General features: G+C 42.5%; 1 protein-coding gene across 1 annotated transcript in view; it reads right to left on the bottom strand.

The window, feature by feature from the left end:
* Positions 1-1,194: 1,194 nt before the first annotated feature.
* LOC128894947 (discoidin domain-containing receptor 2-like) overlaps positions 1,195-14,114 on the bottom strand; it is a 232,764-nt gene continuing 219,844 nt past the window's right edge. The window contains exons 18-21 of the mRNA XM_054157062.1: positions 13,584-13,676; positions 10,131-10,272; positions 3,673-3,822; positions 1,195-3,012 (exon numbers count right to left, since the gene is read on the bottom strand). Coding sequence (XP_054013037.1) covers positions 2,851-3,012; positions 3,673-3,822; positions 10,131-10,272; positions 13,584-13,676 — 547 coding nt within the window. The 3' untranslated portion in view covers positions 1,195-2,850. The remainder of the gene's footprint in view (positions 3,013-3,672; positions 3,823-10,130; positions 10,273-13,583; positions 13,677-14,114) is intronic.

Genomic DNA, 14,114 nt, shown 5'->3' with positions numbered 1-14,114 from the left:
TATCTCAGAGGCGAAGTGAAGCGAGCACAACGCGCAATACTTTCCGGGACATCCTAATGGAAACAAAAATCGACGTTTTATTGGCCGCGAAGCTACGTATCGTCGAAGCTCTCGTCGATCTTCGACAGATCGGCAAAAATACGTCCAAGAAACGAGCGGGAATATCCATCGGGTAAATGGACCGTGTCTATTCCTTCCTATAAACTTAACTTCAGGTCACACGAGAGCTTCTCCTTCCTACGTCCCCATCCAACCCATCCCCTATCTCCGCTCCCAGGAATCACGATGCATTCGACTCCGTGGTTTTGCTGGATTCGGTTCTCGGGACGGCGACCAAGTTTTGCGAATCGATATACCGGGTTAACGAGCGCAAAACGGTCGCCACACCGCCGAGGGGAATGCGAAGCCTTAAAATCGACGTTCTCTAATAATTTTATACTATCGGTTAATCCGTTAACATTCTTTACACGCTATATATATTTATATATTTATATATATACGAATTTTATACTGCAACCTCTAGTGGTATTGTCAAACATTCATGCACTTCGGCTAAGCGCATCTTAAGCTTATTTAGTAGTTTCAGAGATGGACAGGATCTCTCTCGAAATAAAAAATTCAAGTGATATTTATCCATTAGTCGTCGAAAAAAAAAGTAACTGAAGTCGTCTTTATTTGGTGAACGACGGATAGATTGATTCGTCTTCAACTTAGAGTAAGATTTCCAACTTTGTATGTTTGTAAATGAACCTTGTGAAATAGAACAAAAATGTCCGTATTCGTAAGTTATTCGTCAAGTTAAACGTAAAGTACCTTCACGCGAGTTTGTATTTAAATAATTTCGTTTTCATCTGGATGACGCCCATCTCTGGATTCAGGGAACTTAACGCAAGCCCGTGGCCCGAGGAATTCCTCCCCATCGTCCACTTTTTCCCCTCTTTTTCGATAAACCAGCCCAGTCACGGGACACTGGTCCGTTCCGCTGGCGCACCCTCCGTCGAACATAATCGGCAATCTCAAGTTCCAATGCGCCCTGAACTACCCACGATACAAAATCTGCGTGCGTCCGCCAGTTTTTCCTTCGTCAGCGGCGGTTAATTAAAGTCTCGCGTAAAAAAAAAAGAAGGTAGGAGATAAAAAATAGAGCGCGCGCCGGCACTCGGCCCGTGTTTCGTTCTCGACACTTTAACGAACTACAAATACCCTCGGGTGTCTTACCGTCGCACTGAATTATCTTTCAACTCGATTCGTTAGAAACGTACATTAACATCACTAGTTTCAAGAAGGATCAACCAACAGATAGCTTATCACCGATTTATCGAACAAATTGTTAGTCTTGTTATTACCATTTAGAAATTGCTTCCTTTCAGTTCTCGAACACCCGCGTTTCTCGAGGTAAAGAAGCGAAGTGTAGACTTTGCGTGGACAGAGATGCGCAGAATTTTATTCGAACGATAAACGAGCGAATAAAGGCTCTAAGTAGCGAATTACTCGCAACATTTATTCGACTGTATCCAGACAAGCTGTTGTTTGTTCAATGTGACACGTAATTTGATTCCATCTATAATTTCAGTTTGTGATTTGTATCGAACAAACGACAGGTCGAATATTATGTTTATTCGTTTAATACGTGAGAATTTGACCCATCTCTGGGCGAAGAAAAGGATGCGTCTTCGACAATTTTCAAAGTCCTGACCGCGTGTATTCTGAACGTGACGCGAGTGCCGTTGTGGTGGGTATCATAAGCTTGTTTGCCGACAGTATCAATTTCAGGATAGCGTATGTGCGATTTATCGAACGTGCTCTCTATCTATTGGCCCACGATAGGAACGTTCCATTTCGTGCCGGACGTCGTGACACGAAATCATCGTGCAGATCAGCGTTTACCAAACTTTTTTGCCACGGGGACACTTTACATCTCGCAATCTATTTACAGTACGTTTGCACTCATTTCTCGATGTGAGAATCACGAAACTAATAAATTTCATCTTCGAAAGTAACATCAAAATAAAAATACATACATGAAAACGATCAAATCCGTTGAAAATTCAAGCTATGTTTGCATAACGATGATTTTTAATTAATAATAATGAATGTCACTACTTTGTACATTTTTCTTGTAGTAACCATACATCGATACACTGTTACCTCTTCGTTACGATTAATATGTTAGTACATTAATAATTGAAAAGAAAATAATATTAAATACTACAACAATATGAAAGTGCTATACGCTGCAAGTATGCAAAATTTATTTTACCTTATTTTCTTAAACGTTATCTACGCTTTTTCATGGAACACCAGCGTTCCATGTACAAATTCGGGAAACACTGATCTAGACGATTCCCTCCGCGTACCCAGTGATCGAAAAGTACGCAACGAACGTTCGAAGGAACACGATTTACAAATGTTTGAGACACGATTCTCCTGGATCGACCGATCGAATCACGATACAGTCGTGAAAGTGAGACATCGATATGGAATTAGTATGCTGACTGCTGAAAATTTCACCACGAGTGGCACCACGGAATAGAAGATCTATCATGGTATATACGCCAACGTATACTATGATAGCGCTCAACGTCAAGGATCGGTTCTCGGATACGTTTCCAAAACGGAGAACGACTCGATCAGTCTCCGCGTTGATGGATGAACGTGACCAATTTACCGACGATTTACCTTTCAATCCAAGACGATTCATCGATCGTCATCTCGAACGGTGGGCCACCCTAGGTACTAACTTGGTCTGACTTGGTGTAACTTGGTCGTCGAAGGGCTGTGCCACCAATTTCCATTCAGCTCGCCGATCATAGAAAGCCGGATGAGGTTCCAGCCTTCTAGTTCTCTGTATCAGGTGTCGTTCGTGTCGCTATGCTTATAAGCGAGATTCTTTCGTTGAAGGAACAGGTGGATCTCGCGGAAATTCGGTCGATCCACGTCGTTACGTTGCCAACACTCGCGCATCAGGTCGTAGACGTCCTTGGGACAGTTCTTGGGCAACGGGAGGATGATCTGCGACAAGCAGGTGGAACCAGAACAGATTATACACAATGTATCTATTTGGTTCATACATTCAAAGGTATTCGATACGAATATATTTCAAATAGTTTCATTTTTGGACCCATTTTGATACTTGTACAGTTGAAAACGTAATAAATTGCAAGGACCGAATAAAGTATTTTAGATGACAAGACTGTTTTCAACTGTAGTCTGTTATGAGCATGAAAGAAAATTCCACTGATATGGGAATGTGTGTATTACAAGTGACAGAGTTTTCGACTTTAAGATATGTACACTTTCAGTTACTCTTAAACACAAAAGGGTTAAGGAAGAGACTAAAGATGAAGTTATTTTTAAATCAAACGATAAATATGCCTTGGGAAAGATTTAGATGTCCGAAACTCAACCATTTGGAATTAATTTTTATTTTAAAACCTCCCATTTGCCGTTTCTGAAAATTAGAGGAAATTCAAAAGACCCGAGTCTAATGCGAGATTGTTCGAGCGAGTTGTAAGAGCCAGCCAAGTGTAATCGAGAGTCTGAAAGAGGATGCGAATGGCGTCATTCACCGCGGTGAAAGGTTTAGAGGGCATTTAACGCGAGGTACTTATCGCGCACATTAGATTGAGTATATGCGAGCACAATGAACGAAAGATAGGGAAGAATACTTACCCTCCTCTCGTCCTCTTGGTAAAAATAAGTCGCGTTCTCGACGATGCGATGGTCGGGGAGCTCCTCGAACGGTTGCTCCCGCGCGAATGTTAGAATTTCCCAGAGCGTCACCGCGAAAGCCCAAACGTCGCTTTTCGACGTGTGTCTTCCCTGATGGCATTAAAACCAATAATTTGTCAAACGTTTACGTACCTGCGTCATCCGTTGGCAATTTAGCAACGATCGACATACGCTTGCGAAACAGTAGTTCATTGGATGTTATGTAAGGCTAAGGGTAAGTTATGTCTCGACTGTTTTTTTCAATTATAAGTAATAAAAACAGTATTTTAAATTGAAGTGTAAAAGATTGTCTTTGTGTAGGAGAGGGGCTTTTAACGACGAGTGAAAAACTAGAATAGCGCAAAAGTACTCGAGAAAGAACAATTGTCTCCAATAAAATACAATATTGCTATTGTTAATATCACGTACTTCTTGCCTATCGTTGGGAACAAACGTGGCTATTTATGGCGATAATAATAAAGTTACAAAGGGTAATTGTAACATAAAGGGTAGAACGGCAAAAAGTTAAAAAGAACGAACTCGCGACAACGTTCTTTTCACCTTTTTGTCGTTCCATCTTCTATGTTACAATTACCCTTTGTAACTTGATGATTATCGCTATAAATACATCTCTGCATTCTATAAAATAGTAAAATTTAATTCGCAAAGCGTGAAGTCGAAACGTTCGAAACCTCACAAAAGGCAAACAGAGTGGCCAACACGAACACCATTTTCATATTGACCTATTTTCGAGGAGGCCAATATTTACGGGATCCAGTACCGCTGCGAAATGACAACACAGAGAGAAAAATATTCAGAATTTCCCGGGACAAACGATATTCCCGCGATCGCGCGTTGTTCCACGGAAACAAAAGGATTCCGTTTCTTTGGAGACGCTTTGCCACAGCTACTGGGTAAGAGTCGGCTAACAAGACAAGCGTAAAACGTGGAATAACGATCAATGGGTTAGCTGTCGCTAGAGAAAAACCTTTCGTGGGGGAAACCGGCGCGAAGATCTGGGCGCAACGTGGAAACTTAAGTCCCGACTGTAGCTAGGAGTAATTTATGGAAACTGTGCGCGCCGTCGAGTTCGACGAAGTTCAGACGAGAAAGCACCACCGTGAAACGGTTACACGTCTTTACCCTTTCCTTCGCATCGGCAGTGACGCGTCTTGCGGTTCCCTCGGCTGGCACGCGCGTATTTCTCCTAAGCACGAAAAACCAACCGACGGGGAAACGGCGCGGAAAACGCTGCGGTATTTCGCGAGCAGTCGCCGTTCCTCGCGTTCCCTTCCAGCCACGATTAACAATTTTTTGAGACTACTCACTTGGAAACGAGACTTTTTAAAACTAATCGCGTAGAGAGGAGAAGTATACGATGCAGATATAAATTAGAGCCTTCATGTATACGCGTACGCGTGTCTCACCTGTAACACGTAAAGTCGTGTAGAAATGCGTGTAGTAAATACTTGTGTCAATATTACACGGACCTACCATACCTACTCCACGCAAAACAGAATTATTTTTATGTCGAAAATTTCTATAGTTTTATACTTCTATATAGCGCACCCAAGGCATTTCTGTTAAAAATCGACTCTTTTCTTTGTCGCAGCAATTCCGCAATTTCTTTGGAATTGGCAGTGTCTTACGGTTTCCTCGATTGGGACGCATTTCTCCGTTCCGAGAAAAACCGGTGGGAAACGGCTTGGAAAATGTTGGCGAATTTCGAGCGGTACCTAAGCGTCGTACCTCGAATTCATCGAGAAACGAAGCGTTCTATCCGTGGTTAATTGATTCCCGTTTTCCCGCGTACAATCAATCAACGAGTCCGAGTTAAAATACGATAAAAGTCGTAAATAAAACGTTCCATTTCCGTGGCAGCGAAATTGTTCCGGTAATGGAGTCAATTTTTCATTATCGTCGATCCACGGGCGAAAAAATGGACGGATAAAGAGGTCAAAACGAGAGGGCGAGGGGAGCAGGAGACGATTTTCTCGTCACTTTCGTCGCTCAGGTACCATTCGAAGTTGAAACCGATTTACGGGGACGACGAGGCGCGGCAGGTAGTATCGTTGCTTGACGAGAAATTACTCCAAGTTAAGTGCTTTAGTTACGTAATTTCAAGCAACTACTCCATCCTGGGCGAAGACTGTATGCGCAGGCAGCGAGTTTACGGATCACGCGTGTTACGAGAACCTTATAAACGTACTCGACTGCCACACTCGAACACTCACACGTGCGTGCGAATCCGCTTTCCAATTAGAAGAGAGTTGCCTAATGCCTACCAATCATCTAAATCGTACCTCTAAACCGTCTTCGCTATTAATTGGAACGAATCATCAATTTTTCTCTGTTCTGGTTCGGATCAGTGATCAAATGAAATACATATGTTAATTCCCTGGGAGTTTAAAAATATTGCCTTTTACGAAATTAAAAGCGTTTGGATGACAAACTCAACACTCGGAATACCACGGACGATCTAGGTGCTTGTAAATTGCATGTGATGTAACTCGCTGCACGGCAAACAGCCTGGTTCGATTCCTCACGGCCCAGATTCGTTGATTCTGAGAATCGAAGCGTCGATCGACTTACCGACGTGGGGCCATTAGCATCGGAAATCGCGTATGAATGAAATCCGTGCAGCGGCAAATTGATAGCTAAATGGTAATTCGACTAAATGGGAAACGAGCGGGCGATATAGTATTTTGCCGGTCGTTCACGTAGTCATTTCGAATTGACTGCGTCGTTAATGTTTCATTATTGCCATCGTTTATCTGACCTCCGCCATTGTGTCCCGTTAATGAAATGAGCCCTGGTTCAGCGTGAAACGTCGTTCCAAGAATTATTCGGAATTAGCGTCGATTTAATGATTTAACGTTCGACTTTATTAAGTTCAACGCCTGCGTGAACTAATGTCCCGCGGTCAGGTGTCGTAAACTTCGCGAGAAAGTCGACTCGAACCTTTGATATTAAGACGCAACGCGTGACCAACGCGAACGTAATGAAGAAACCCTTAGAATTCCTTTCCATCGTTAGCGACCAATCAGCGGTAATTGTGAAACTATACAGGCTGCCCTACTAGCTCACAGTAATTGTAGGTAATTTCTGAAAGATTTAATTACTGAAATCTGAACTATGATTTGGACATCATACGATAAGCACACGTTGGATACTTTGTAAAAGTTCCAAATGAATATATTTAGATTATATTTAGTTCAAACTGTATTTAATTTTATGACTGCATCTTTCATTCTAGTGAATTCTTCACGTTTGAATTTCTGATCTACTTTATTCCTGAAATATTGTAATCGTTTTGAAGTACGTATCCGAAGTGAATATCTCCCTCTCGGTGTGCCTGATTCTCACACAGATCGTGTTTTACCCAATAATCGCGATCTCGGTTACTGATGCGCGAGGAATTGGATTCGAAGCTTGCCGCGTCACGTCTGATCACGCACGGGCTTATTCCACTTGTCGCGCACGCGACCACGAAACACCGAAAAATCCCCATTGTCAGAAGCCCCCAGTCTTTTCCCAGAGGCATGACTCGCGTTCCCAGGGGTACCTGAAGAGTAAACATGGACGTCCTCGTCGTTCCCTCTACCGAATATTCGTGAAATTGTTGGGATTCACGCTTTACTCGCCGAATGGAACGTTGAGACTATTCCCACTCACGAGGGGAAAAATCAGATGGTCTTACTAGAATTTTTGCGGGAAAGCTACCTGCGAGAATATTTTGAAGTTTTAATGGAATATTGTAGAGTATATTTGCTACACTTTATCGTTTTTTTAATGATCGTAATGGGAATATGGTCTGTTTCAAAATGGCTTGAAGAATAATGCACTGACAGAAGAGATATTTTCAAAAGTAACCAGTATATTATCTCGAAATTTTAACAGCTTCTAAAACACTACATTCTTTTCATTGAAATTGTTATTTTCAAATATACTTCACCGAATTTTGCAGACAAAGCGCGCTCGTATCCTGAATATTCAAAAAATGTCAAAGTGTAAAAAACATTCTGTAGAATCCAATATATAAAATTGAGTATTATTCGCGCTGGTCGTTTTCCTGCGAAAAAAATCAGTTCGAAAATGAGGACATATTCATATATTTTCGCGAAGCAGGAAAAATTCGTTTGACATCAAACACGAACTCCGAAAGTTAGAGCATTGTATTGGCGAGCAAGTTCGACTCGCTAATGCCGGCCGACCGCAGACAGTACTGACTGACGCTTCGCGGTTTCGCAGATCGACAGGACGATATCGACGGCTACGTACGAGAAATTAAAAACAGGATGCTACCGAATAAAATACGTCACCGAACGTAGAAGCGCAACCCCCATTCGTTACACTGATATACTGGCATAACGTGCGCTGCCAATAAATTCACCGTGACCGCGGCGAGGTTCTACGTGGAATACGTACTCTCGCGACTTCATTCCCAGCGAACGAGGCCGTGGATACTAACCGTTTCATATTTCTTTGGGAGAACGACGCGATAACTATCGTCCCTCCCCCTCTCTAGCGGGGGATAATGTGGCGGAAAAATTGTTAACCCGTGCCCACGGTAACCGTTTTATTTATTGCATAGGGGACTCTTTAGATACGTCGGAACGCCGAATAACCGTTTAAAAAGAAGCGAAACGATTGGAAGAACGAAATGCAGAGGAAATGAAGGAGAAAATTAGAAATGAATAGACCGAAGTATAAGTTGTAGGGTACTAAAAATTAGAAAATTATGCTGTGAAAGAGAGACAGAGGGAAATGCCAGGAAATATCAGTATGCTTTTGGTTTTGTTTGAGCCCGCAACTAATTTGAAATTACTTTTAATTTATTCTCTAGCATTTTCTATGTCTTGAGTGATTTAAATCAAATTTTGCTTCATTTGGCAGTGATACGGATGAATCATAAATTTTTATTTCGTACCAGTGATCTACCTTCAGAGATGATCAACCTTTTAATTTTTCTGGATGTGCATATTCCTTAAATCGTTCACGTGAAACAGGAGACTCAAAACAAAACAAACAAATTTCCCTGATTTCGAGGATAGTTAGACAGTACCATTAAAAAGTGAATGTTTCGGGTTATTAGCCATCTAAATGCTCCCTAATCTGCACGCTCTAGTCTGAGCCTAGAGCTTCGACTCCTCGAATCCACTTCGAGTTCTGGGGATCCGCGTGGATCAGCGCGGATGGGTTTCTGAACACGGATGAGAGTTAAAATGGATCCCTCCCTCCAGGCGGATCGAGGCAGATTCGAAGTCAAAACGGGTCGAGGCTCGCGAAAGCCATCCATTAAACAATGATCGCTATTGTTTCAACTTACCAAAACGGTGTGTTCAACGAATCTTAAAGGTAAATATTGGACGAAAAAATTGATCGCCTGTCGACACGAGCGCGAAATCGTGGGGGGCGCGGGGGACTTTGATTTCGGACAGGCTAAACAACGGACGAGCGAGTATTCACGAAAACCAAACCGAGTTTCATCGCGTGGATGCGCAGCCACGGTCCATTTAAACATCACTGACCGAAGCGGCACGATATAAAACCGTTCGATCGTGCTCGCTTTTTTTTTGCCTCCCAAACCCTCGACCGCTGGACGAAAATCGTTTACAATTTATCTCGCGGCGTCTACTGCGACGAAACCTAATTCGGTCCTCGCGCTGCGGAACGACTGCAATTGGGGACATTTCGAGTCGCAGAGTCGCGCGATAGGTATCGTATGGTTTGTTGAATCGGAACTAGCGTCGGGTGAAACATTTTTACCCACCTGTGAAAATTGTAGAACAAAGAGGGACAAAATTCGGTCCATTCGTTTTAAGCTTGTCTAGGCCACAAAACTGGGTTGAAAACGAACACGATATACGGGACATTCGCAGTTCGCGCTGTTCGATTAATTGTCGAAGAATTACTTGAAAATAACGTGTGGCATTTCATCTTACGCGTTATTAGAACAGTGGGGAAACGTGACTAATAAAATGCTTGGAATTCGTGAATAAGATAAATAGATTATATCGGGTGACCCGTAACTCGTTGTACAAGCGAGTAGGGGGTGATTTTACGTGAAAAATTGAATCGAAAATGTAGAATATTTTGTTTTTATATGGCCCTTCATTTTCGAAACAAATAAGTTTCAAAATTTGTCGAGTTCGCGTGCACTTGGATCAGCTTCAACTCGACGAATTTCATTGTATATCACCTCTATTCTTGTTCGTGAACGTTGTCAATAGATCGATGAATAGATTTCCAGGAAAAAAATTTCACCACCTACTCGCTTGTACTATCAGTTACGGGACACCCTGTATTTATGAGATCCAATATGAGTTTGACTTGAAGAAGCTGAATTTTTAAATAAATTTAGTACCGTGGTGAATTATTATCTTACTCTTGGCCTGCAACCTTGATTAACCACTCACCATCAGCATGGATTCCCAGGCCATCCATCGAATTGGCAGTGGTGGTCGACCATCGACTCGAAAGTAGTCAGCTGCGTAGGCGCTTCTTCCAGAACCCAGATCCGATACCTTCACCGTGTAACCACGGCTCACCAAGCAGTTTCTGCAACAACCCCACCCACCCACCCTTAGATTAGTCCCTGTGTCATTTTCTTATAAAAATAATGTGTAAAACTTAATGTCCCATGATGTAATTTTCTTAAATTCTCTTTTACTCCTCTCCAAAGGTAATATCAAACTAGACCGTCGCTAGCCAAAACCTCTCGTACTGTTTATTTTATTTAGAACACGGTTATACTGCATTATGTTAACGACAAATGAAAAAAGCTTTCAATCCATTTGTCGGCAGTTAAGTCTTTTTCCATTTGGCTCTCTCGTCACTCGTCCTGAACCCTCTGTCCCGAGCCTACGACCCTTGGTATTTACGATACAACTTCCGTGCTGCAAGAAAGTACAGCAGACCTCACGAGATAATCCGTCTTCGAGGTCGAGCGGATTAGTTCGGTCTCCCCTGTTCTGTCACTCGGACACGTAGAGTGAATTGCTACGAAACGCGCTTAAAGCACGGTTCGCGACCCTCGAGCGGGATCAGCGTAAGCTCAAGAAAGAATATTCTCCGACTGTTAGTGCTGGTTCGATGCGCTTCGATCCATTCTGACAGAAAAATTACATCTGGAAGGATTCTGGGTCCACGGTGGACCTGGATGAAAGAGAAAACTGGTCAAATAATAAATGCCATATATTTAAATAAAAAAAAACTTCTTTATATTCTTTATATTCTCTTTAATTTGTTGATTACTTCTGATTTATTCTCGTCCTTATACAATTTATTGAAATTAATTCTAGAACTAGACACATGGAGAAACATTAGAAGCTTTCTCATAAGAGTTGAAACAGTTTCCATCCCTGAAGGGAATACTTTCAGTGCTCCTCGACTTTCCACGCGCTTTAAAGCATCGTCTCGCCAGCGATGGATTCCTGAAGAGTGTTTCGAGGGAAAGGGAGCCGCGCTTTTAAGCAGCCTATGGCAGAAAGGTTCCCAAGCACGTCGAAAGAGATGGCTGACCAAAGTTTCGCGCTGATTTGCACGTAAAACCAGGCGTTTATCGCGGAACGGTTTACTAACTGCCGCGACGCTTTTATTTTACGTGCGTCGCGAAGTGCCCTTGGCGTCCGTGGCTGATCGAGACATCTGCGAGCCTTCTGGTAGTTTCACCAGCGACTTTTCACGCCGTTGGTTAAACAACGCTACGTGACACGTGTGGCGGGGGCGATTAAAAATTGTATTACGCGGTTTAAGTAATCTCCCCTGTTGCAGCAGGACGCAGCAGGGAAGTGCGGTTTCCGCATTCGATTACGCGGCAAAATAACGGCACTTGCAGGCACCGTAGTATATTTTGTTGTCAGTATTAATAGCGTCCAACCATATCTATTACGAGCGGTAACGAGCATGGTACGATTAAAATATTTTAAAGAATCCAACGCGTCCCCGTTTATAATGGAATTGGGGGCAATATGGCCGCTGGTGTTATTCAAACGCGTTGTATAATATAGAAGAGATTTTTTGTTGATATTCTCGTTGATAAAAAATACTACACAATGTATTCGGTTGTCCGGAAAGTTCGTGTCAATGTTTAAGAAAACTTCAAAGGCACATTTGAATTTTAATATACATTTATTAAATAACATAGGTACCATTTTGTTCACAACCTTTCCACCTTTTAAGAAATCTGTGCATGCTATTTGTTGTCAAGCATTATGATTTATTCAGACCTGTAGCACCTACCAAAAATTGATATGGACTTCCCAAACAATTCAACATATCTACCGTACACTCTGGAATAATTTATTTGGTAGGGCCATTTAATTTCGATTACCTTGATGAGGCTGAAAATGCTGTTATTGAAATCTAACATCTACCGAAAATGCACAGTAACGTACAATGACAGTCGAGTATATCTCAAATCTTAAGTCCACCCAGCTCATAACATCCCAACATGCGAGATACATGTCCGCTCTCGCATAGTACTCGAAAACGAACATAAAGCTTCGCAATGCCCAGCAGCCTTTAACCATACGCGAACAGAAGCGCGCGGCTCGTGTAACCTCTCGTATTTTAGAGAATAATCTAAACCACGCTCGTGTAACTCCCGTGTTCTCTTAATAACGCGAACGTCAAAGGTTTCCGGAAGGGTGCCTTTCGCTGTTGCGCTAAACGCGACAATGCCTGGCGAATTGTTCGTTTAATCGGGACGGTTCAAAGGACTGGCAAGCGTTTCATATATCCATCGTTTTATTCGCCAGTGGGTGGTCGGTTATTGGGCCGTTTGGCCTCAACACTCGTTTCTATAAATCAACAGGCAATTAATTTCAGCCGCGTCGCGTCGAGCGTGTTCCAACGTTTATGCGACGCCGGCGCTTGCGCCGAGGGGCATTATAATTAAAGTTTATGATTAGAGTTAATAATTCGAATACGTGACCCCGACCATCCCCCGGCCTTCTCCCAGCCTGTTCAGTTTTAATGGCCCCGCCACGTTGAACGTCCCGTTGAGTTGCCAGCGGTGTCGACGCCGGGGAGTTTCTAAATCGAAGCTGCGGTAGGGTAGGAGGACCTTGGCTGGAGACCTGGGCGAAATCGTAACAGAAAGGGTTGGGAAACTTCGTCCTTAAACAGGGGCGCTCTCGTAACGGTGAACTGCTGACATAATTCGCTCGAGCGATTTATGTGTACTTCGACGCGCAGTTGGAGAAGAAACTCGAGCGTGTAAATCGGGGGCGTACTAATTATGAAATCTGTCGACATCTATGATGATATAACAACACTCTGGTGCCTTGCAATTAGACGCTAATTACTATGTTTCGAAGTTAAACGTTGGATTGGTTTTTTTATAATGAGAAGGTTTATTCTTCTTTATTAATAAATTCATGGCAATCTCGTTGCGTGTAATTCCTTTATTATACTGTATGTTGTATAATAAAGGAATTCCATGAATCGATACCTCCTGTATTGATGTATAGGAGTTGAAGTAAATCTCGTAATTGTATGTGGAAATCTCTTTATTAAAAATCTTTATTAAAACTCTTTATTATATTCCATAATAGAGAGATTTCATACATTACTACTTGTGAGATTCTTGTAAATTTATCATTGTTAAAAAAGAATTCATAACGTTGAGCTTCGAAGAGCAATTATAATTTAAGAAATATTTTAGAAAGATTACTGGCAAATTTAGGATCGAGGCTCGATAGCAGCCATAGTTATACACTCTCGGAGCGAAAGTTCCTCCGTGGTTGGCGGTTGCTCTCATCAACGTGAAAACGCGTTTACGCAAAGTAAAGAGCAGGGGGTATCGTCGAACGAGTGACTGATCGCCAAAGTTTGTCGTAAAGTAATCCATGAGAGACTGTCGTTACCTTGTGGCGAGATCCCGATGCACGAAGTCCATTTCCTCGAGGTGTTTCATACCGGATGCTATTTGCGTGGCCATGTAAACCAACGTGCCGAAACTGCAACACGAAGAACGAGGACGTTTCCATCGTGAAGTTTACTCCTCGAAACTCTATCAATGTGTACGTCCCCCGATACGTACGTATCGCGTTATGTACACGAACAGTCGTTTCCATCGGTCGGCAATACCGCAAATGACGACGGTTTAAAGTACAGTCAGACGCACGCCGACTGACCATTTGCATTAACAACAAAAGCCTCGACGGATCGATCGTTTCCTGCGTTCCGTTCTGCCCGACGTACAAACGAGCTCCGCGCTTTTTTTTTCTTTACTTATCTCGCTACTTTCATTCGAGACGCGAGTGGCACGTTCTCCATCATCGATGTTTAACACAGTGTAGCGATTTATTCGCGATTGAGCAGTTATGAGGTTTTATTTCTTCGACGTGGAATATAATCGAGAATCTTATGCTTTGATCTACGTAGGACGTAGTTTC

This window comes from Hylaeus anthracinus, unplaced genomic scaffold (genome assembly GCF_026225885.1).
Source record: "Hylaeus anthracinus isolate JK02 unplaced genomic scaffold, UHH_iyHylAnth1.0_haploid 4, whole genome shotgun sequence".
Taxonomy (NCBI): domain Eukaryota; kingdom Metazoa; phylum Arthropoda; class Insecta; order Hymenoptera; family Colletidae; genus Hylaeus; species Hylaeus anthracinus.
Note: the sequence above shows the minus strand (reverse complement) of the source record. Positions and strands in the feature narration are given on the sequence as shown.